The sequence below is a fragment of the Drosophila miranda genome, chromosome 3 (assembly GCF_003369915.1).
Source record: "Drosophila miranda strain MSH22 chromosome 3, D.miranda_PacBio2.1, whole genome shotgun sequence".
Classification (NCBI taxonomy): domain Eukaryota; kingdom Metazoa; phylum Arthropoda; class Insecta; order Diptera; family Drosophilidae; genus Drosophila; species Drosophila miranda.
The window spans coordinates 18577541-18600212 of NC_046676.1; the positions used below are offsets into that span (position 1 = coordinate 18577541).

Consider the following 22672-nt stretch of genomic DNA (forward strand, 5'->3'; position numbering starts at 1 on the left):
TGGATGTGTGTAACGTCCAGAAGGAATCGTTTCCGACCCCATAAAGTATATATATTCTTGATCAGCATCAATAGCCGAGTCGATTGAGCCATGTCTGTCTGTCCGTCTGTCCGTCTGTCCGTCCGTCCGTCTGTCCGTCTGTCCGTCCCCTTCAGCGCCTAGTGCTCAAAGACTATAAGAGCTAGAGCAACGATGTTTTGTATCCAGACTTCTGTGATATGTCACTGCTACAAAAATATTTCAAAACTTCGCCCCGCCCACTTCCGCCCCCACAAAGGACGAAAATCTGTGGCATCCACAATTTTAAAGATAGGAGAAAACCAAAAACGTAGAATTGTAGAGAATGACCATATCTTTAAGACTGCGGAATCTGAATTGGATCGTATTATTATTATAGCCAGCATCAAGAAAACAATTTCATTTTTTCTCGCCCTGTCTCTCTCTAACACACACGTAGCATAGGCGGCTTTGCTTAGAGTAAAACATTAGCGCCTAGATCTCAGAGACTACAAAAGCTAGAGCAACCAAATTTGGTATCCACACTCCTAATATATCGGACCGAGACGAGTTTGTTTCCAAATTTCGCCACACCCCATTCCGCCCCCGCAAAGGACGAAAATCTGGGGATATTCAAAAATCTCAGAGACTATTAAGGCTAGAGTAACCAAATTTGGTATCCGCACTCCTGTTAGATCTTACTATAAAACGTGTATCTCAAAATTTCACCCCACCCCCTTCCGGCCACACAAAGGACGAAAATCTGTTGCATCCACAATATTGCACATTCGAGAAAACTAAAAACGCAGAATCATAGATAATGACCATATCTATCAGATTGCTGAATCTGGATCAGATCAAATCATTTTTATAGCCAATAGGAACAAATCAATTTGCACTGGCTACGCAGCACCCGACGTCACGCTCAGACTGATTTTCTGTCTCTCTCGCACGCACTCTTTGTCGTGTCGTTTAATATTAGCGGCGTCTGCCGGAGGAGAGCCATACTGACTTAGTATCGGGTATAACTGTAGAGTTGCGGTCTCCGCAGCAACTCACAACGTTCCCCCTCGTTTTTTTTGTTTTTAGTCATAATCAGAATGATGATTCTTGACCACAGTTTTTCTAGTCTTTCTAAGTATTAAACTTTATAAAAAAAAATTTCAGAAAATTAGCCCAATCTCGGATTGTGGTAGATTTTGTACATGAGAAAAGCAGTTTAGCTCCTTTGATAAATCCTACAAAAATATGCACGCATATCACATCATATATTTATGATCACCATGACCGCATTCAGTTTTGAAATTTTATTTCTCGTTCTTCAAATACAAAATAAGGATCGCACAAAAGTAATTTGGGTATAGTATGTATGTAGCTGTCTACCATTGAACCTAAGACTTGGGTTGTTTGGCCTGCTTCTCCTTCTTGGCGGCTTCGGTTTCGGCCTGCAGTTTATTGTACTTTTCGATCAGCTTCTCCACATCGGGCTTATCCAGCACACTGTAGACGGTGGTATTCTTGACGCGCTGCAGGGTGGCCATCTCCACCTTTTCTGGAGTCAGCTTAGTGGTGTCCAGAGTCATGCTTAGCACCTTTACGGCCAGATCTTTCGCCTCCTCTAGCTTAATGGATGGTTTGTCGGCCAGTTCCTGTTTCAGCATGGATATGGCAGCGCCGAAGTTATTGCCAATGCAAGTAGCCTTCCAGCCACCGTAGTTGCCGCTGGGATCAGACTGGTACAGCTGATAGCCGTACTTATTGTCCCAGCCCATGTAGAGAAGAGAAACGCCAAAGGGACGTTTGCCGCCGTACTGAGTGTAAGCTTGCTTGATGTCGCACAAGTGGGACACCAGCTGCTCGCATGGAATCACCTCTCCATAGCTGAATTGGTAGCGTTGGGCTATCAAACGCAGCTCCGCGGTCAGCACATTGGCATCGGATGTGATACCGGCCACAGAGCAAACCATGTTCCTGTAAGTCAGTCATTTTTAATACTGTTTATAGATATAGACAAATGCCACTCACTCGTTCAGACGGTAGATCTTCTCCGATGGTATGGCGCTGTCCAGCAATTTGTTGGTGCTACGGCATTCAGCGGCTAGCAAAATGCCATCTTCGGCCAGTATGCCGAGACAAGTGCCGGCATGGGAGATGGCCTCCATTGCGTATTCGACCTGGTAGAGGCGGCCCTCCGGCGAGAAAATCGTGGTGCGGGAATCATAGCGGCGCGCCTAAAAAGACGAATATGTATATGAGTGTAAGCTCAAGCTACCCGCATTTTAGCAAGTCAAATGCACATGAATGATGTTGCAGTTACTTACCATTGTCAGTTTCTAGAAATTTACGAGTTTACTTGCAAAATTGAACACAAGAAATTTACTTGTCATTCAATGTAAGGTTGCCAGAAAGTCTGCTTAACGCGTCCCATTAGAGCTGGAAGAACAATCGATGACACTATCGATACAGGGCTGCATAATAAAAAAAAACAATAGATAATTAAAATAAAACTTAATTTTCTTTAAGCAGAGTTATTTTTGTACAAGCACAAAATTCCAAACTGTGCTCCAATTCCCACTATTTCATATATCTGTAGTCACAGCATAGCGGCAGAGTTGTATATTTTCTTATCGCTCATCCCTAGTTTGACTCCACTTGCTTGCGAATACGCGCGAATTTTTTAATTGCTTTTGTTTATTGCTGAATACTTATTGTTTGAACGTTCATAGAAGGTGCTACAATGGGAGACATTCTTAGCGTAAGTCAAAATCGGACTTTTATTGTTGACTATGCAGTTCGATTAAAGTCATACTTTTTAGAACTGTGACCTTTTCAAGAAACTGGGGATCGACAGCTCCAATCAATGGCTTCTCTACGACGAAAAACTGGAGAAGTTCTTTAAGCACCTGTCTGTGAGCATTACGGACTCCAACATCCTTACTGAGCGGGAGGTTCTGGAGCGCGATGAAATGCAGCATCGCGCGAACTGCCTAACAGGGTCGGAGCTCCAACTTAAGCAGCAGGAGATCGAAGCGGAAAACCCTGGTCTGCTCACCCATACGCAGCAGGATGTGGATGCTCTGAGTGCGGTGGGGGCAGCGATTCAAGAGGCATCAGCAGACTATGCCTCACTAATTGAGAATATGGCGTTAGTGACCCAATGTCGCAGAAATGCTGCTCTATTAATTCTACATGGTTAATCTTTGCAGCAACACTAAACAAACTATAAATAATAACCTTATCGAGTTGGAATGTGCCGCTTCTGCACTGCAAAACACGGAAAAGATTCTGTTAAGCGACTGCCAAGAAAAGGCCAAGCAGCTGGAAGAGATGCAGATTGAAAACTGCAAGGTGAGCAGCGAGGCCAAGAAGGCGTTCATATCAGAGCCGATGCCACAGCTCTTTATGCACCAGCTGCCGCTTGAGCATTACTTCCACAAATGCGACTCCTTCATGCAGTATTTTACGCTCTATATTAAGGAGAACTTCAAAATCCAGGAGAATAATGAGTTCAGCACTGCTGAAGTGAATATCCTGCATGAGAAAGAAAAGTTGGAGAGCCTCGAGAGGGGGTCAGTAAGGGCTGTAATGATAGATGTCATAAATTAACGATTTCATTCCTTACAGCATCCAGTATTATGCACTCGCCTTCATCAAGAAGAAGGCTAAGGCCAAGGCAACTCAGGCCATTATAGACCACCTGGATCTTGGCGAGATCCATTGCCTGAGCGTAGCAGATATGTTACGGGAAACGCATGAGCTGCAGTTACTCAACATACATCATCTGAAAAATATCCACGACACACTCATGAACGACGTGACCAGCCTCGTCCAGCAGCACACCGAACAGCGCATCGAGCTGGTCCTGTATGAAAACACCAAAGAAAAGTTGCAGCGGGCCCTGCGACGGCGTGAAAGCGACCAGCAACTGACCAAAATCATATCAGATGCCTTGTCCAATGCGGAGCTGGTTTGGATCATCATCCAGTTGGACTTGGAGAAGAAGCGCAATTCTCTGGATAATTTCTCCGAGCCACTGTGTAGTCAGGCCCAGGCTACCTGGCAACGAGTGCAGACTATGTGCTCCATCAACAGCAGTCACCAAGGCATCTGTTCCCAATTCTTGCAGGAGATTGCCAGCCAGCTTGCGGCACATCTTGGCCACAATATTCGGGCTAGCGAGGCCAAGAGTTGTCTCTATGAGTATGAAAAGTTTGGCCGTCTACTTTCGAACGCTTTTCAGAGCATGCTTAACAGAAAGTCCTGTGTCACCGCCCAGGATCAGCTGTCGGAACTGTGAGTAAATGAAAAATTCTTGTGGATGGTAATCACGTACTATTCATTTCTAGCAAACGTCTGGAGCAAACCCTAAGCCCCTACGTCTATGATTCCCCCCTGGAGCAGCCCATGTTAGATAATGTTCGCTATTTGTATGCAATATACAGTGTTACTCAGGAGCAGACTCGTCTCGATGAGAAAGCACGACATCTACGAACTGAATTTCAGGAGAACATCGTGGGGCGCATGGTAAGTTGGGTCGTCCCAGCGCCTAAATATCACTGATTTCTTGATTTCAGGAGAGAGACAAGTTCTGGCGCTACAAAATGCTTCTATGGATATGGTTCCTCAGGGAGCCCCAGCGCATGCTCTATGCCATCGACGAGGTGAAGAAGGGAGCGGCAAAGGTTGCCGCTTTAACCAGCAACCTGCGCCGACCCGGCGGAGGGCTTCAGCGCAAATGAATCCGATCATTGCCATTTAAATATTAATGAATAAATTATGAATTCTTTTATACGGGATGCACGATATGAAATTGAAGGTCCATAAGCAGATACACGAAATCCACCATGCAGACGCATTAATTGCCGGCGGCACGCGACAACGTTTCCAAGCGATTGCTATTCAAGAGCCGCCAAGGAGCAACAAGTGAAACCATAAAACCATGTCTCTTGCTCGCTTAACCTAGACCCATTCACATTCCCATTTCCATTCCCCTTGGCCAGTAATTCGCGGGCCTCGTCCCATTGGCCAAACGAAATCGTATAGGGGTTCGGTTCGTGCCTGTCTGCCGAAGGGGTTTCATTGCCTATAAAAGGACGGGCAGCGTTCGCCTGTGGCTCATTCGATGTTCGTCTTTCGCGACAGATTTCTCTCAAAATCCTTCGGTAATTAACAACTGGAAAACAATGAAAAACAGTAAAGTGTTTCAAAGATATGAACTTTAAATTGTTCAGAAAACACCCAGCTACTGGCAATCAAGTGTCCTTAAAGTTTAAGTTTAAACGTTATATAGATAAAACCAACAAGTTCAAATCGGCGTTGTTTTTGTTTAAAGCATCAAGTGGATAATGAAATGATTTGCGAGTCATTACGCTTTGTTGTTGCTATAATTTGAATTAATTTCAAATTTGTATGTAGCCCCAGGGCCCTTGAAAGTCGAGTAAAACTCGCAATGTAACGCAAAATGAATTCAAGTTTTGGCTCCGAATTTCGGGTTGAATGAGTCAAATTGAATCAGTTTAATGGAAGGAATTAGTGTGTGTGTGCGTGCGATTATGAGGAATAGCCATTCATTTTGGGAAACCATTCTTCCAGTTCTTTGGCAGCTCCACAATATGCATCTGTTGCTCCGAATCAGCGTCCATATTCTCTACCTGATGCTGGCCGACTCCTTCAGCACCCACAAAAATGCTAAGCGCAACGAGATCGATTCCTGGGAGGACCTGAACAAAGAGATTAGCTTCGATACGACCACCACGGTAGTTGTCAACGAAACGGGCGATATTCCTTCCAAGATGTTCGAGCGGACAAGAGATCCGAAGCACCACCAGATGGGTCGCATGACTGAGACCGAGGCCGAATTCAGCCAGATGCGTGTCTACAATGTGGGCGTGCTGATGGCCTCCCACTTGGGTAAGCGACTTACCAGCTAGGGATTCGATTGATTCGGCCAGCACTGCCCGCAGATTCACCATTCGATCTGGAGCGCTGCGGACCGGCCGTGGACCTGGCCTTGGATCAGATAAATAAGGTCTTCTTGCGACCCCACAACATTACGCTCGTAAAGAAGAAGGCCAGGTGAGTAGACAGAGTCTTCTGCCTGCCGCCGCCACTCTCCTACCGCATTCCTCCCCTGTCTGTCTTAAGTTATCCATCCTGCTCGGGCGCACGGGCACCCGGACTGGCTGCAGACATGCACTTCCAGGACGACGTCATCGCTTTCATTGGACCAGCCTGTGCATTCGCCCTTGAGCCGGTGGCTCGTCTAGCCGCCTACTGGAACACCCCCATCATCACGGGCATGGGGGATCAGGTACGCGTAAGCCAAGACGACAGTGTAGCGATTTGCGTGTGGAGCTCGCACAGCATGCAGCTTTCAATAATGCGGAACTGGCTTACTCCCCCCTCCCACACGCTGTTTGAGGCAATCACATTTAGCCCTCTTAATTGTCGTACGCTTGACATTGGCAATTAAATGGGGTTCTGGGCTTTGGAGGGGCAATCGCTCAATGGGTCTTTAATTCGAATTTAAGTTTTCGGCTCTCCCGTGTTTTCGATAAAGCATCGCATTTCCTTTCTCCCACTTTTGCTGCCTGCGTCAGCCCCCTTCCTCGGAGGGGGAGCTGACGGTGACCTCTGGCATCCTGGGCAGAATACACAAGTGGAAGAATGAGAATACGGTAAGTGGATGAAGTATCTGGCAGGAAGGTATTACTGCAACTTCTGGAACATGTACTGGAGAGATTTGTTGTTTTCAATGTCATGGGGATCCGCGAAGCAATAGCAGAATTGTATATTCGTTGTAGAATTTCCAGGGAATGTTCAAGGACAAGTCAAAGTATCCAACTCTCACCCGCATGTCCTACTGCCAGTGTAGGCTCATTCTGGTCTTTGCCAGCGTCTTCCGCCAGTTCAATTGGAAGCATGTGGCCCTGCTGGTGGACAGATCGGAGCTCTTCTCGTGGACGGTGGGCAAGAATCTCGAGTACGGACTACGACAGGAGGGACTGCTGAGCTTTGTCCGTGAGCTAAATGGCAATGAGGAGGAGATCTATGAGAACTATCTGAGGGATGCGAGCATGTACGCAAGAGGTATACGTACATAGCACAACATGCTTTAAACTGATTTGTTCACCTCACTTATCGATCACTTCTTCTCACAATTTCCTCTATCCACCTCAATCCACTTGGGTACACAGTCGTCATATTATCGGTGCGAGGGATTCTGGTGCGAAAGTTCATGTTGGCGGCCCACAGCATGGGAATGACCAATGGCGAGTGGGTCTTCCTGGACGTGGAGATATTTCAGAGTGACTACTGGGGCGACAAGGGCTGGGAGATGAAGGACGAGCACGATGCCCGAGCCCGCAAGGCATACGAGGCCCTTTTAAGAGTCAGCCTCCTGCAGCCGACGAGTCCCAAGTTTCAGGACTTTGCGGACAATGTCCGAGAGAATGCTCTCTACGACTACAACTACACGTTTGGCGAGGGCGAGGAGGTGAACTTCTTCATTGGGGCCTTCTATGATGGAGTTTATCTCCTGGGCATGGCCCTAAACGAGACACTGACCGAAGGAGGCGACATCCGGGATGGGGTGAACATCACGCGCCGGATGTGGAATCGCACCTTTGAAGGCATTACCGGACACGTGCGCATCGATGACAATGGCGATCGGGATGCGGACTACTCGATACTAGATCTGGATCCCATAAACGGGAAATTTTCAGTCGTTGCTCATTATTCCGGTGTCCACAAGTGAGCGACGGGCCCTTCGCATAGTCGAATTCGATTCACCAAACACGTTCTTTTCTAGGGAATACGCTGCTGTGCATGGCAAGAAGATACACTGGCCGGGCGGACGTGAGGAGCCGCCGCCGGATGTGCCGCCCTGTGGCTTCCTAGGAAATTCTCCGGACTGTCATGACAATGGTATGGCCTCCCCATCCCATACTTGAGAAAGGTTTAGATTATTAGATTCGAGCTAAGTAAATCTCTCCGATTCCAGAGTCCACCATTATGTATTCCATATTTGGACTGTTCCTCTTTCTGGGTCTCGTCTTCCTCGTCATTTGCCTGCTGCAAAAGTAAGACTCCCTCAACTTGGTCTATCTTACCGGTGCTTAAAAATTATACTCCACTCCCATTCTGGCATTCTTGCATTCTATTAGGCAGATGAAGCTTAGCAAGGAGCTGAACAATATGTCCTGGCGGGTGAGACCCGACGATGTCCTCATCGAAATGGGCGGCATGTTCGGTTCCAAGGGTGGCCTCCAGCGCCTGGACGTCGAGAATATCTCGCTGCAACAGTTCGGCATCCACTCCGGTCGCGCCTCCATAGCCAGCTTCACCTCGCTGCCGCCGCAGGTGTACACGACGATTGGCCAGTTTAAGGGCGAGCGCGTGGCCATCAAGAAGGTGAATGTAAAGAAGGTGGAGCTGACGCCCCAGCTGCTGTGGGAGATCAAGCAGGCGCGCGACGTGAGCCACGAGAACACTGTACGGTTCGTGGGCGCCTGCATCGACCTGCCACGACCCACTGTCCTCATCCTCACGGAGTACTGCTCCCGCGGCAGCCTCAAGGATGTGCTGGAGAACGAGGCCATCGAGCTGGATTGGAACTTCCGCATGTCCCTCATCCATGACATTGTCAAGGGCATGAGCTATCTGCATAACAGCGACGTGGCGGCCCACGGAAAGCTGCGCTCCTGCAACTGCCTCATCGATGGCAGGTTTGTGCTCAAGATATCCGACTTTGGCCTGGCCACGCTGACCACGCCCTCGGACTTTGTGCGGGATCAGAATTACTACTTGAGTGAGTGAATCCCAGAGGTGCCAGAGGTTTCTTCGCCATCCCGCATTCCATTATCCTTCCTTATTCTAGAACTCCTTTGGATCGCCCCGGAGCTGCTGCCTCTGACGTCCATTCCTGGCTGCAGTCCGGCCACGCAACGTGGGGATGTCTACTCGTTTGGCATCATTCTGGAGGAGATTGTGAACCGTGGCGGACCCTACCAAGAGGCGCGCCAGCAGATGGATGTCCACACCATTCTGCACAAAGTGCGGCAATGCAATGGATTTCGGCCGCTCATTAGGGAACGCGAGTGTCCACCCGATCTCCTGGAGCTCATGGAAAAATGCTGGGCAGACAACCAGGAGGAGCGCCCTGCCTTCTGCACGATCCGCAGCAATATTCGCACCATAATGAAGTAATTATTCAGAAATCATCCGAAGCTAAAGAAACACCTAATCCAGTCCCAATCTTCTCTTTTGTTGATTCCAGGGGCTTCTGCGAGAACCTAATGGATGACCTGCTGAATCGCATGGAGCAGTATGCCAACAATCTGGAGAGCCTCGTCGAGGAAAAAACGCGCCAGCTGAGTCTGGAGAAGCAGCGCACGGAAGAGCTCTTGTACCAGATCCTGCCGCGGCCCGTCGCCCAGCAGCTGATGGCCGGGGATCTGGTGGAGCCGGAGGAGTTCAGCAGCGTGACCATTTACTTCAGCGACATCGTCGGCTTCACGGAGCTTTGCGCACGCAGCAGCCCCATGGATGTGGTAAACTTCCTGAACGATCTATACAGCACCTTCGACCGGATCATCGGGTTTTATGATGTCTACAAGGTGGAGACCATTGGCGATGCCTACCTGGTGGTCTCTGGCCTGCCCGAGCCCAACGGCGATAAGCACGCCCGTGAGATCGCCCTAATGGCCCTGGACATTCTGCAGGCCGTCAGCTCCTTTAACCTGAGGCACAAGCCGGAGTACAAGATCCAGATTCGGATTGGAATGCACTCCGGCTCCGTCTGTGCTGGCGTCGTCGGCAAGAAGATGCCGCACTACTGCCTCTTCGGGGACACCGTGAACACCGCCTCGCGCATGGAGAGCACCGGTCAGCCCGGCAAGATCCACGTATCCTCCGCTACCAAGGCCATTCTGGACAAGTTCGGTACCTTCCAGATGGAGCAGCGCGGCGATGTAGAGCTCAAGGGCAAGGGCACCATGACCACCTACTGGCTGAACAGCACCAGCGAGGCCGATGCTCGACCCCCGACTCCTCAGATCCTGAGCACCGACGAAGTACCATTCCCACTGCTCTTTGCCGGCATGGGAAAGTGAATGTGAATCTGATCTGAGCCAGTCTTCGTCTCCACCGCTATCCATAATCCACATATGATCTCTGATGAATCAGTATTAGCTACAATTTATCTCCAAAACATTTGATATTCCCTTCCCTTGAATATAATAAATAATCACTTTTATTCTTTAAAGAGTTTAGTGACTTTATGGGTACATACAACGTTAGACAATAATTAATGAATTAATTTCCATAGTTTCAGGAATTTTTCCAAACATTGGCGCTTTCGAAAAGCCATCGAGTTTTGGCGCAAAACTGATTTGAAAAGCTCAACCAAATATTTCTACCCTGATGAACCACCGAGCAACCCCCCAAAAAACTCGGCTGAAAACGGGGCTGCATATGCCATCAGCTGTTCGAGCTGAAGGAGCTTTTCCGGTGGGTTGGTGGGTGGGTGGTAGAGATGGGTTGGAAATATGTAGGCATTTGCGCAGAGTCGAGGAAAAAGGAATTGACACAAAAACAAAATTGAAAAGTGATAAAAACAGGAAACAGGACCTAAAATTACTGAACCGGAAGAGCGGAGAAAAATGAAAATCGAATCTAAAAATGTGCGACCAGCATCCGGAGGAGCTTTGGGGCTTTAGGACTCCTTTCGTTCCGCTCCTGGCAGCCATGTAGATGTATAAGTGCATAAGTGCATAAGCGCAGGTGTCTACACCCATCCTGGAGCACCGTACACACACCGTACCGTACACACACAGGGAGATACCTACTATAAATAGTGAATCGCGTAGAGTAGCAGCCGTAGCCGTACAACCTGTAGCGAAGAGTCCCAGGATGAAGGTGCTCCGACTGCGAATGGCGAAGCTGATGCTGCTGGGCGTCCTGTTGGTCAATCTGATATTCCTGTACTACACCTGGAACACGCTCCTCTGGCGCCGCATTAGTAGGGTGCTAGCTGGTGACGAGATGGAGCCCAAGGCCCCCCCTAAATTGACGCCCAAGGAGAAGGTGCGCAACGCCAACAAGCACATAAGGAAGAGCATCACCATCGTGTTCTATGGACACTATAACTTTGAGCAGGACCTGCGGGCGAGCATCGACAGCATACTGGATGTGATACCCAACATGCCCATCCTGGTGCTTCAGGAGGGCGGCTCCGAGTACGCCTACCCACCGGTGAGCTACGAGCGAAACCTCACCGCTGGCGAGGATCAGACTGTGACCTTCCTCAATCTGGCCTTCGATGTCAGACACACGCGACAGGAGCTCGATCCGTTGGCCGCCATTCGCACCAAGTACGCCCTCCTCATGCCGGACAGTGTCCGGCTGAACAGCAAGAATCTGCTCCAGAAGATCCTGCGCGAGATCAACACGATCGGCGTGGCCGGGGCCCAGGCACAGCCCAAGGAACAGCGACTGGCCGTTCCGCCGGAGGAGACGGTGCGCCGCATGGTGCTGGTCCCCTTTGCGGGCAATCTCAAGTCATTCAGCAGCTGTGCGCGGATGAGAATGGATCTGCCCAACTGGACGCTGGAGATAGTGGCAACTAATGACAGTCGGCGCTGCGATTTGGTAGGTTGTCATTCCAACAGGATGATCCTAGCACTGACAGTCCATTTCCATTTCCCTTAGTTTCTACAAAAGCACGCGATCCTGTTGGATGTGGCCGCTCTGGGTGCGATGCCCGAACCTTTCGCCCTACCCTTCCCAGAGATGCTGTACATACAGGCAAAGATTGCCAATTTATCGGTGGGTACACCTCCATGAAACATCCCTGCATTCCCATTCCCATTGGTTATCCTTGCAGACCACCGTATTCTCACATGCCTTCCAGGAGGGAAGACGTCTCTTCGCCTCGTTCCACACTAAGCAGCGCCGCATGGAGCTGCGTCGCCGCCAGTTCCGGGAGATGTACAAGCGGTTGCAGATTAAGAGGATCGTGCGACGGGCGTACACGGTGCTCGGCAAGCCACCGGCCAGAGAGAGCAGCTGGCAGTTCCACCAGGGCGTGCTGGATGCCCAGTTCTCCAGCTCCAACATGTCACTGCCGCTGGTCACGGACATCGATCTCTTCGGTTGCGAGCGTACCACAAAGTCCTGCATCGGCACCGTGTACAACAATCGGCCGTTCTACTCGTATCTGGACAAGCACACCCCACCCTGCTGCCTGGACAAGCTGCGGACCACTTTCAACCATGTGCTGGAAGAGTTCGAGAACGTGGGCATACGCTATTGGCTGGACAACAATGCACTGAAAAGCGCCGTGGAGACCAACGCCATCTCACCGGATGCCTACGACATTGACATCAGCTTCAATGTGCACGACCTGGAGCGCTCCAACGCGATGAAGAAGTCGCAGAGCAAGCCGTATGTGGATAACGAGGGCTTCTACTGGATCAAGGCCACCGACGGACACTACTTTCGCGTCCAATTCTCGAAGCCCAACCAGGTGGGAGTCAATCTGTTGCCCTACGAGATCAAAGGCGCCGAGGTGCGAGCCAGTGGCTTCTTTGGCTGGAAGGCGAGCACATTTGCAGCGGATTTTCTCCATCCCATGTCCACGGTGCTGTTTCTCGGCAAGAGTGTCATGTGCCCCAACAATGTGCTCGAGTATCTGGAGGCGAAGCACATCAAAGTCCAGTCCCAAGATATGGCCATGGACGACTAGAAGTTGTAGAGGATATAGAAGATGTCTAGTTACAATTTAGTTAAGGTTTTAGCATAGATTATGGCTGAAGACCGAAAACTTTCAGATGGATTTGATGAACATTTAATTTAAAGTTTTGATTTAAGATCTTAGCCCATAACATTATATTGTACAATTTTGTGATCTTCTGTTGTGTTTCAGAGTTCCTTTGGTTGATAGCTAATTTGCGTAGATCTTTAAGGACGGACATAAAACTAACATAAGTCGCACTACGAATCTTTTAAAACCAAAAACTCTACATGTTTTAAAGTGAAATATACAATCAGACTCGGGAAGAGGACTATCAAAATATACATTATATTATAGAGTGGATATTTCGCGTTGAGCATTTAGCTGCGCACGGTGGTGGCCGCGTCGGGGATGATGTTTCCTTCGGGCAGCTCCCGAACTAGGGATAGTAGTTTCTCCAGTTTGGAGATCTGCAGTGTGGTCTGATCCAGATACAACTGCTTCTTGGGCGGCTTGACCATCACGCGAAGATTGGGCGATAGTTTAAGCGAAGTGGTAACTCCCCTGGTCAAAAGTTAGATTAAGGAGAGGAAGAGTTAGGAGAGGGATCGGGGTACTACTTACTTTTCGTCGCCAACCACAATGAAGGGTATCTTCTCGTTGAAGGAGAGTCGGGTGAGCTTGTTCTTACGCTTGGGCACCACCGCCTGGATGCAGATGGGCTTATATTTGTTCACATTCAGATCGAAGACATGGACCTTGCCCTCGGTGGTGACAGCGGCGAAGACGGTGCTGGAATAGGGGGCCCACTTGACGTCGCCGACAGCAGATCCAAGATCAAAGATGAAGAGCGGATCGGGACGCATGTCCTCCCACACCTTGACGCGCCAGTCGCCGCCGCAGGACACAAAGATGTTGGAGTTAAAGCGATTAAAGTCGATGCGGTAGACGGACATGTTGTGTGCGTTGTAGGTCATCAGGTACTTGGAGCTGAAGGCCGTGCTGCACTTGTAAATGTAGCCGCACTCGGTGCCGACCAGGAAGATCTTCTGATCGGTGGGGTGGAAGATCATGCAGCTTCCGCCGCTCTTGAGGCTGACCTTGGTGCCGTCGGGCCCATCCACAAGACCGTCCTGCAGGAACAGTGTTATGATGGTCGTCACCCAGAGCTTGTTCTGCATCAGAATCCAGTTGAAGACCCGTCCGTCGGAGGACACCGAATAGAAGTTGATCTCGCCATCGGTCATGTCCGGGCCCCACTTGATCTGCCACACGCACTCTCCATGCTTGCAGTTCACGCCCTTGGAGATGTACAGCGGATCCTTGCAGCTTTCCCGCAGATTGTAGACGGCCACGTTGCCGTCGTACAGGCCAATCACCACCAGGAAGGGGTATGTGGGATGGATGTCACAGCACATGATACCGCAATCGGTTTGTACTGTAAAGAATCAGGAATCAAGGATTAACACACATTAACAAGCTCTGAGCTCTGAGAAACCTACTGATGTAGTCCGGAAAAGAGGGATTCTTGACGGTAAAGAGGCAGAGGTAGCCCTCGTTTGTCTGCTTCATAAAGTCATCTGAATTGCACGGAAGATGAGGATAAAGGATGTGGTTTTACTTTGTGTAAGACTCTACTCACGTGAGCCAAAGCAAACTGCAAAGAGATCGTAGTAGCTCGGATTGAACAGGATATCGGTGACATTCATCTTCTTGGTCTTTTCGTATTGGAACTTCCATAGGGGCAGCAGGTTGCCCTCGCCCTCGCGGTACTCATCGGCCGGATCCTCCCAGTAGCGATAGTCATGAGCAATGTCGTCGTAGATGTTCTGGTTGATCATCCGTTCGAGGATCTGCCAGCACTTGAGGTACTTTTTGTTGAGTTGCTCGGCAATGGCCGACTTGTCCTTGAACTTCTTCGAGCGCATTCCCCGCTTGCGGTCCTCCTTCTTGGCGGTTCCGTCCTTGGACTGTGTCTCAAAATCCTGCAAATACGAGTCGTAGATGACCCACTGCAACACATTGCCACCGAACTGCGAGCGGGGCGGCGGTATCGTCTGGGTGTCCACACTCTGTAAAGGAAGCGAAAGGAAGAGCGTGTTGAGACATGGTTCCGTGGGATGCGACTGATGGGACTATGCAGTTAACTCACCCTCGTAGGATTCGTGTAGGTGAGGGCAGCGCGCTCGCAGTAGTTGAACTGGTTGATCAGCTTGCGCTTCTTGCCGGAGGCTGTGGCAGCGGCCGGCTGGGCTCCGGCGGTCTCCTCATCTTCGGCACGAGCCTCCGCCTCTTCGACGCCCTCATCGGCGCCTCCGCCTGTCTTGGCCTCCTCCTCTTCTTCCCCCTCCTCGCCCTCCTCCTCTCCGGCTTCCTTTTCGGGTCCACTCTTGGCGTCGTCATCGTCGTCGGCATCATCGGTTTCGCCCTCGCCCTCGCCCTCACCGCCCCCGGCGGATGTGTCGCGTTGCTCCACCAGCGAATAGTGGGGCATGGGCAGGGGATAGCCAATCTCGTCGGACTCCTCGATCTGGAGACGGGCCTCCTCCGAGTCAACGTGCAAAGAGTTTCCGGAGTAGCTCAAGAGGGTCACCGTATTGCCCGGTAGCGGCGCCGGTACATATTCCCCTTCCTTGAAGCTGTAGACCACCAGATTGTGGATCACGTTTGTGTTGGTGGGCGTCAGCACCTTGGTCACCTCCTCGGCCAGCTCGGCCTCCGTCAAGTCCAGCTGATCGTCTGGCTTGAGGAGCTGGCGCGATCGCATCCAGGCATCAAAGTCATCGGCATCACCGCCGCCGCCATCGACCTTCGTTTTGGAGGCTCTGTTCTGCTTGACGGAGAGAGTGGCGGTGGGGGACGGGTACAGGGTACAGGGGACAGGGGACAGGGGTTAATTAATTCACGAAATATCAGGTCATGGACAGGTGGAAGTAGGGAGGAGGGTTGTGTCAGGTGGTCTGTGGTGCATGCAACATTCCATTGATGGTGCCTCGCAAAATGTTCTAAACGGGAAGCGGGACGAGGAACAGGATGGTCACTCACCTGCCTGCAGCTGTGCGGGGGAATATCTTTCGGTGTACTACTAATGATGGAGTGCACTACGGTCTACGTTAGATAGGTGCTGTCTATGTCTATAGAGGGCACCAAGCATGAGGCATGCAAATTGAAACATGATACGAGTATTCGTGGTGAAGGGCCTGCGCCGCAACCGTTACCTCATCGTCATCGCTATTGCTGGCAACATCAACATCCTCCGGCGGATCGGTGGTCTCTGTGGCAGCAGAAGCAGCAGCCCAAGCAACAGCAACAGCAACAGCACCAGCACCAGCACCAGTAGATTCTGACATACTTTTTCGACTAAAACTGAATGTGAACTGAGAGATGGAGGAGGAGGAGAGCGATCTGTCCTACTTTAAGCTACTACTACGAGTTGGGCTTTTGAAGAGAGAGAGATAGTACGAATAGATTGTATTTACAGATTGTACGGATAGATATGGAAAGATATCGGTTAAATGCATTAAAGACATACACATCTCTCAAAATTGTATTTACAAGTGCCTTCTCGGCCACAATGCATTTCAGAACGTTTCTTTCATTGGCTGGGATATTCATTCTTCCACAGAGGAGATCATATTTACAGACCCACAGTAATCATCGCTCTGAAACGCACTGTACTTAGACACACACTCCCACTCACGCGCACACAGTACTATATACAGCTCTACGCACACACACAGCTCTACGAATTGCTAGTGGGGATTACAATCAATCTGTTGGTCATATACCGCCATGGCTTTGTTGGCAAGCTTCCACATCTTGGCCAGAAACTGGATTCGATTCGATTCGATTCGATTCGAGGCGGGGAGCAAGGAAAGGTCTCGTCTCCTAAAGCGTAACGGTATAGTGTCTGTCTGTCCAGCGAGAGCGGCGAGGAAAGACTGCCAGCAAGAAAGGAATGCTACTGCGGGGGCCACTGAATTATGCCCTGCCCGATAATATGGCAATCCTGATGACGTTCGCCATGTCAGCGGCCTCTTCACGACAGCCGAAAGCGAAAAACTTTTGCGTCCTGACGTCACAACAGGATTGGGGGCGGGCGGTGGCGGAATCAGAATAAACAAATTTTGCACACAACTCGATTAGTACGGGCTTCGTGGAAGGAGGGAAGGGAGCTCCTCCCTGGTGTACATCCCTCCTTGGGAGGCATTCCAAGTTACATATTTATTTTGATGTGCATCTAAATGAAAAGGTGAGCCTAGCGTCGTATTCGTGAGTGAGTGATTTATTGACTCTTTTATTGCGTTGCGTCTGATGAGGATTCGACACTCATCAGTCCCGTCCCCCCCCCAATGGCCCCTTTTGCCTCAACTCCGGAACGCCTTGGACCAAGTACGGGTGTAGTGGGCTAAATAAATTGGTAGCTGTAACCAAATTGCACGGCCTGAGCTGATCCGGGCTGGGGCTGGGGGCTATGGGCTGGCTGGCACGCACATGGATTGCGCCGGAAATTGCAAATTATGTATCGTGACAAACTTCCATCAGGACTGCCATCCGAAGCGGAAGGCTTTCAGCGGAACTTATTAAAAAGTAAGCGGAAAACGAAATTTAAAAAGCAAAAATAGAAAAAAGGACAAGACAAGGCCGTAAAGAACTCCGCTCTGGCATTACGTTGCCAGCTGTCGAGGCGAAAGGATGTGTGCGACCAGCAGCAAGTCTCAAGTGAGATGTGTGGTGTGTGGTGAGGAGACTCTATATCTAGAGGGATTGGATCTGGGATCCCTGATGCTAGGTACGTTACCTTGGCCTTGGTCTGCTTGCCATCGCCCTTGGCTCCTTTTGTTTCCGGCATGGCTGACTACTCCTCGTTGCGGTATCGTTTACTTATATATTTTTTTTAAAAATGATTTTCGTCTTATGCGATTCTGGACTGATTTGTTTTTCTGCTCCCTGACAGTAGTCTGAGAGATATCTTGTGTGCGTATTTCACTAAACCAAAGCAAACTAAACGAAAAACTAAAACTTTACGTAATTCTATTGACAAAGGAGGGAAATGTGTTGTGTTGGGTTGGGTTGCCCGTAATTTGTTGCCATTTGTTTATTTCAGTTTCTATAGAAATTTGGCCGAAGCCACACGCACCAGGTTGCGGTTACCATTTGCATATCGATTGCCGCCGGGATCTCGCCCGAAGGTTATTGCCAAATACACAAGTCGGGAGGCAATGTATTGACCAGCCAGGGAATATATTTTTCCATCGGTTTCTGTGTGAAGTCCTTTGTGTTCTTTACTTTCGAATGCATTTTTATTATACGACTATATACCGATCGGTTGTACATCATTATCATTACAAATATGGCTTGATTAATCTATGTACCACGGACTTGGCTTCAATGATGGCGCTTTATGTTTGCTGCCTCAGGCTTTTCACATATCGCACTGGAAGCTCCGGCAGATAAACGGAGACAAAGAACATCGCCGGCCCGAACAATATCATGCACATCAACCAGTAGAGCAAGCCGAAAAATGTAATGGGGTCCATATGTATATTAAGCTATGATCGATCGATACTAGTGTCTTCTGTGCGTGTAAATTGTAAATAAATAACTAATATCACTAAACACCGGTCTTGAATGTGGAGATTGTGCTCCGATGCTTCTAATAGGTTTACAGATATTGCTGCAGGTCACTTTAGATGATGATAACTTATCCAACGTTACGGCAATGCTGACAAAATATCGTACAGATCCACATACGTAGGAATATATCTTCAAGCGCGCCACCTGAAATGAGATATGAGATCAGTTAGTGGTCCAATTATAACCATTTTGCGAGAGTTTCGTTTGCGGATCTTACAGCGTGCTGTTTCCTGCCCTGTTCGACGGTAACTGCCCCAGCTGCTCCACTGACTCACGCACTTTATACTCGTATACTCGTATACTTGTATGGTGGCCCTCATATGTTATGGCTCACACCCAGTTGTTGTGTATTTTTGGGGCTATCCCCGGGCAAATCACATTCTAAATGTGGGGACTTTTTCAGCTGCTCTTGACGCCAGTTAATTCGTAACTGATCCCCGGACAGGCCTCCTCCTCCCCGAAGCGGCCCAACAGGTTCTAAAGTTCCAGTTCTCGCTCAGAACTTTGAGCCGAAAGCGTGACTACGAGTGTACGCTGAAAACTCATACAATGTTCAAGGCAAAGCAGAGCCAGATAGATCTATGACAACACAAACTGGTTTGCAGGCCCCACAACCTCCAGTGAACGATTGAACGTAAAGCGATTGTCTTTTAATTTAAATTTAAATTGAACGATTTGATGGAGCCACAACACTGATCGTTTCTGGTTGGTTCCACACAATCTTTGATGGCAGGCATTGAACGTTTATCAGTGGTCAAAAAAATTGTCATTGCAATGGGTATATTATGTTGGAATGAGTACATATGGAGGAGTACGGCTATGTACAAGGACTGATACGTGATGGGAAAAGAAATTATAAATATCTGTAGGTAGACTCAAGAAACAAGAGTAATTTTCTAACCGCCCTAGATGGAAAGGGTACTGCCCTATTGATTTCAATCTTTATCTAATCTAAATTTACACAATTGTTGATATCTCTCCACTCAAACTACACCCCCTTTAAGAGCTCCTAAACTGCGGAAATGACGAATCGTTCTTTCAACTCTGCCTTGTAACAAGTTCTCCCCCAACTTACATGATATAGAAGTAGTTATCACTGTCCTTGCGTTTGGCATCGCAATGGTTGGTTTTGTTAATGGACGTGGAATTCGTGGAACTGGTATCCATGTGCTGGGAGCTGGAGTTCCAGTTCCGGCCCCAGCGATTGGTGCTCTCACTACCATGTCCATTCTGCTGCTGATGATTTCCGAGATTGTTGTTGCCCTTGCTGGAGCCGGCGAAGAATGACTTTACGCTATCCATGATGCGACCCTCGTTGCAGATCTCGCTTTCTTTGTGTGGATCGTTTGGATTGGATTTGTGTGTGTGTGTGTGTCGAGCCTCCGCAGAAACAGTCGAAAATTGATAAAGCTAAAAATATATATGTATGTATATATACCATAATTTATTTATTTTGACTGAATCTTGTTTTTTTTATGTTAGTCGGCTCGCTCGAGCCTGTGCGGGTGCGGCTGTTTCCAAGTGTTGGGACTCATTTGTTTGCTTATTTTGGGTGTCGTGTCGTACGATATAAATTAATTTAATTTGTGATGCAGCTCAACAACAGGTCGCTTATTGATAAGATTTTCTATGACGATGGTTCAAGATAAAGGAACACCATTTTGCCTTTCATTGTTCTTTATGCACATGTAGGTATTTATGAGAAAGTACATAAACCGGAGTTCAGACAGCACAAAGCACAAAGAACAGAAACAACCTGAGGTGTTGTTCAAACAAAGTTCGATAAAAAGGCACACATTATAGTAGAAAGTAAGTGGAAAGTGCGTCTTAATTTAAATCTACAAGCCATAGCTATGTACACCTATATTATGACTATACATGGCGTGTGGGTATAGTGTCGATCCAGTACATATTATCAATTAGCGGTTCAGAACAGTTCACTGGCGGCGCTGATAGCCGTATCATGAGAATCCAAAATGACTGAAACACGCGCATTCTTTGGGATCGGATCCATGGGAAATAGTTTTCATGGTTAGTTAGTTAGTTGGTTAGTTGGACGTGGCAAGATTAGGAGATGGCCATGGAAGCATATAGCAAGGCATACTGGGAGACGGGACTGATAAAGCCATTTATGGGCTGACAGCCGACCTACCTCACACTCAATTGCCGTTGTAACACGATAAAACAATAACTAGTGACGTGACTAGTTTCTGTCGCGGATTATTTACTTCAATTGCAATTGCTTTGACACTATTTCGCCCTGCCCTGGACTTTTTCCAGCAGAAAGACTGAAGCACGACACACTTCGCTTCGAAGTTCGAACCGCTTTGCACAACGTCTGTGATCGCTTTGAACGATGAAGTGCCGCCCGCCGCAGTCCAATAAATTTGAAAATTTCAGTGTTGCTATTCGTTTGTTTGTTGGTATTGGTGATCTCTGAGGCGGTTTTTCTAGTTTGTTTTGATCGATGTTTCTTTTCTGTTGTATATATGTATATATATGTACATATATATATAACACCCATGTACGTATCTTTCGGCCGCTTTGTTTTCGCCTCTCCTACCTGTTAAACCATGGCCGTTCTACCTGAATTACTTGAAGAGTATATAGAAACCTTGTAAACGAACTTCCGTCTTTGTCTGTTTTCTTTCTCCCACTCTAGTTCTCTTTTTGTGATCTCTCTCCCCTTCTCTCTTTGGGTTTTGTTGTGCTCTGCACGCATTGATAAGAGTATATGTGCGTTACGTGCGAGTATGTGTGCATTTTACAACTGTTCACACACAATGTTGTAATTTTTTTACATACAGCTGCTGTGGACTTTAGACTTTCGAGTTTTCGTCTGTCGTATATATGTATATACTGTAGTAAATGTATATGTGGAGCTATGTACATACAAATATGTTTGTCGGTATGCACATACATATGTGCTTACTTTACCGCGTTGGAATGCAATCGCAACTAAGCAAATACCCTACACAATTTCACATTGAGTTTTCATCTGAAACATGTTGCATGATAGGTATCGATTGGACATTTCATATGATTCACTCACCTAATAAACTAATTATAATAATAATAATTTATATTTCTTCTTAGTTTTATCTCTGTTGGCGACCAAAAACGAAGCGACCAGAAAGCGATTGTGCCATAATTAAAGAAACAAAACAGATAAGATTTCAGTTCAACTAACAAACAATTTTTAATTCAAATGAGCGGTAAAATCGATTAATTTATATTGGTATGATCGATTTTAGATTTACTTTACGCTAATGCATTCACCAGATCTTCGTTAGCCTAGTTATACCCGATACTCAAAATGAGTATTGGGGTATATTAGATTTGTGGTAAAAGTGGATGTGTGTAACGTCCAGAAGGAATCGTTTCCGACCCCATAAAGTATATATATTCTTGATCAGCATCAATAGCCGAGTCGATTGAGCCATGCCTGTCTGTCCGTCTGTCCGTCCCCTTCAGCGCCTAGTGCTCAAAGACTATAAGAACTAGAGCAACGATGTTTTGTATCCAGACTTCTGTGATATGTCACTGCTACAAAAATAAATCAAAACTTCGCCCCGCCCACTTCCGCCCCCACAAAGGACGAAAATCTGTGGCATCCACATTTTTAAAGATACGATAAAGCCAAAAACGCAGAATCGTAGAGGATGACTATATGTTCTAGAGTGTAAAATCTCAACCAGATCGTATAATTATTATAGCCAGAATCAAGAAAACAATTTCATTCTTTCTCGCTCTGTCTCTCTCTAACACACAGGTTTCATGGTCGGCTTTGCGAATTGCAAAATATGAGTTCAAGGATCTCAGAACCTATAAGAGCCAGAGCAACCAAATTTGGTATCCACACTCCTGTGATATCGGACCTTGACCGTTTCGTGTCCAAATTTCGCCACACCCCCTTCCGCCCCCGCAAAGGACGAAAATCTGGGGCATCCACAAATCTCAGAGACTATTAAAGCTAGAGTAACCAAATTTGGTATCCGCACTTCTGTTAGATCTCATTATAAAACGTATATCTCAGAATTTCGCCCCACCCCCTTCCGCCCCCACAAAGAACGAAAATCTGTTGCATCCACAATATTGCAGATTCGAGAAAACTAAAAACGCAGAATCATAGATAATGACCATATCTATCAGACTGCTGAATCTGGATCAGATCGGATCATTTTTATACCCAAAAGGAACAAATCAATTTGCAGTAGCTACGCAGCGCCCGACGTCACGCTCAGACTGATTTTCTGTCTCTCTCGCACGCACTCTTTGTCGTGTCGTTTAATATTAGCGGCGTCT

At 48.0% G+C, this 22672-nt stretch overlaps 7 protein-coding genes across 7 annotated transcripts; 3 read left to right on the forward strand and 4 right to left on the reverse strand.

Annotated features, from left to right (window-relative positions):
• Positions 1-1266: 1266 nt before the first annotated feature.
• LOC108158362 (proteasome subunit alpha type-4) lies at positions 1267-2425 on the reverse strand. Its single transcript, XM_017290616.2, has 3 exons — positions 2319-2425; positions 2023-2228; positions 1267-1968 (listed from the first exon to the last, which is right to left on the reverse strand). Exons 1-3 carry the CDS (start codon positions 2319-2321, stop codon positions 1389-1391), a joined length of 789 nt encoding a protein of 262 aa, XP_017146105.1. The 5' UTR covers positions 2322-2425; the 3' UTR covers positions 1267-1388.
• Positions 2426-2525: 100 nt separating this feature from the next.
• LOC108158356 (augmin complex subunit dgt3) lies at positions 2526-4788 on the forward strand. Its single transcript, XM_017290609.2, has 6 exons — positions 2526-2752; positions 2814-3142; positions 3204-3566; positions 3622-4290; positions 4344-4521; positions 4572-4788. Exons 1-6 carry the CDS (start codon positions 2735-2737, stop codon positions 4734-4736), a joined length of 1722 nt encoding a protein of 573 aa, XP_017146098.1. The 5' UTR covers positions 2526-2734; the 3' UTR covers positions 4737-4788.
• Positions 4789-4858: 70 nt separating this feature from the next.
• On the forward strand, positions 4859-10241 carry LOC108158368 (atrial natriuretic peptide receptor 1). Its single transcript, XM_033390813.1, has 11 exons — positions 4859-5907; positions 5961-6072; positions 6142-6307; positions 6597-6674; positions 6801-7086; positions 7194-7749; positions 7808-7923; positions 8000-8078; positions 8163-8806; positions 8876-9200; positions 9275-10241. Exons 1-11 carry the CDS (start codon positions 5517-5519, stop codon positions 10107-10109), a joined length of 3588 nt encoding a protein of 1195 aa, XP_033246704.1. The 5' UTR covers positions 4859-5516; the 3' UTR covers positions 10110-10241.
• A 280-nt stretch (positions 10242-10521) lies between these two features.
• On the forward strand, positions 10522-13074 carry LOC108158357 (fukutin-related protein). Its single transcript, XM_017290610.2, has 3 exons — positions 10522-11646; positions 11707-11823; positions 11882-13074. The coding sequence occupies exons 1-3, from the start codon at positions 10909-10911 to the stop codon at positions 12740-12742; spliced, it is 1716 nt and encodes a 571-aa protein (XP_017146099.1). The 5' UTR covers positions 10522-10908; the 3' UTR covers positions 12743-13074.
• On the reverse strand, positions 12829-17918 carry LOC108158355 (dynein intermediate chain 2, ciliary). The gene is made up of 6 exons (XM_017290608.2): positions 17532-17918; positions 14883-15560; positions 14373-14802; positions 14233-14310; positions 13355-14168; positions 12829-13294 (listed from the first exon to the last, which is right to left on the reverse strand). Exons 1-6 carry the CDS (start codon positions 17580-17582, stop codon positions 13111-13113), a joined length of 2235 nt encoding a protein of 744 aa, XP_017146097.1. The 5' UTR covers positions 17583-17918; the 3' UTR covers positions 12829-13110.
• Positions 17919-18014: 96 nt separating this feature from the next.
• LOC108158367 lies at positions 18015-18292 on the reverse strand. Its single transcript, XM_017290620.2, has one exon. The coding sequence runs from the start codon at positions 18268-18270 to the stop codon at positions 18133-18135; it is 138 nt and encodes a 45-aa protein (XP_017146109.1). The 5' UTR covers positions 18271-18292; the 3' UTR covers positions 18015-18132.
• Positions 18293-18419: 127 nt separating this feature from the next.
• Positions 18420-20737, reverse strand: LOC108158365. Its single transcript, XM_017290619.2, has 3 exons — positions 20520-20737; positions 19443-19777; positions 18420-18511 (listed from the first exon to the last, which is right to left on the reverse strand). Exons 2-3 carry the CDS (start codon positions 19667-19669, stop codon positions 18499-18501), a joined length of 240 nt encoding a protein of 79 aa, XP_017146108.1. The 5' UTR covers positions 19670-19777; positions 20520-20737; the 3' UTR covers positions 18420-18498.
• Between the last annotated feature and the right edge of the window lie 1935 nt (positions 20738-22672).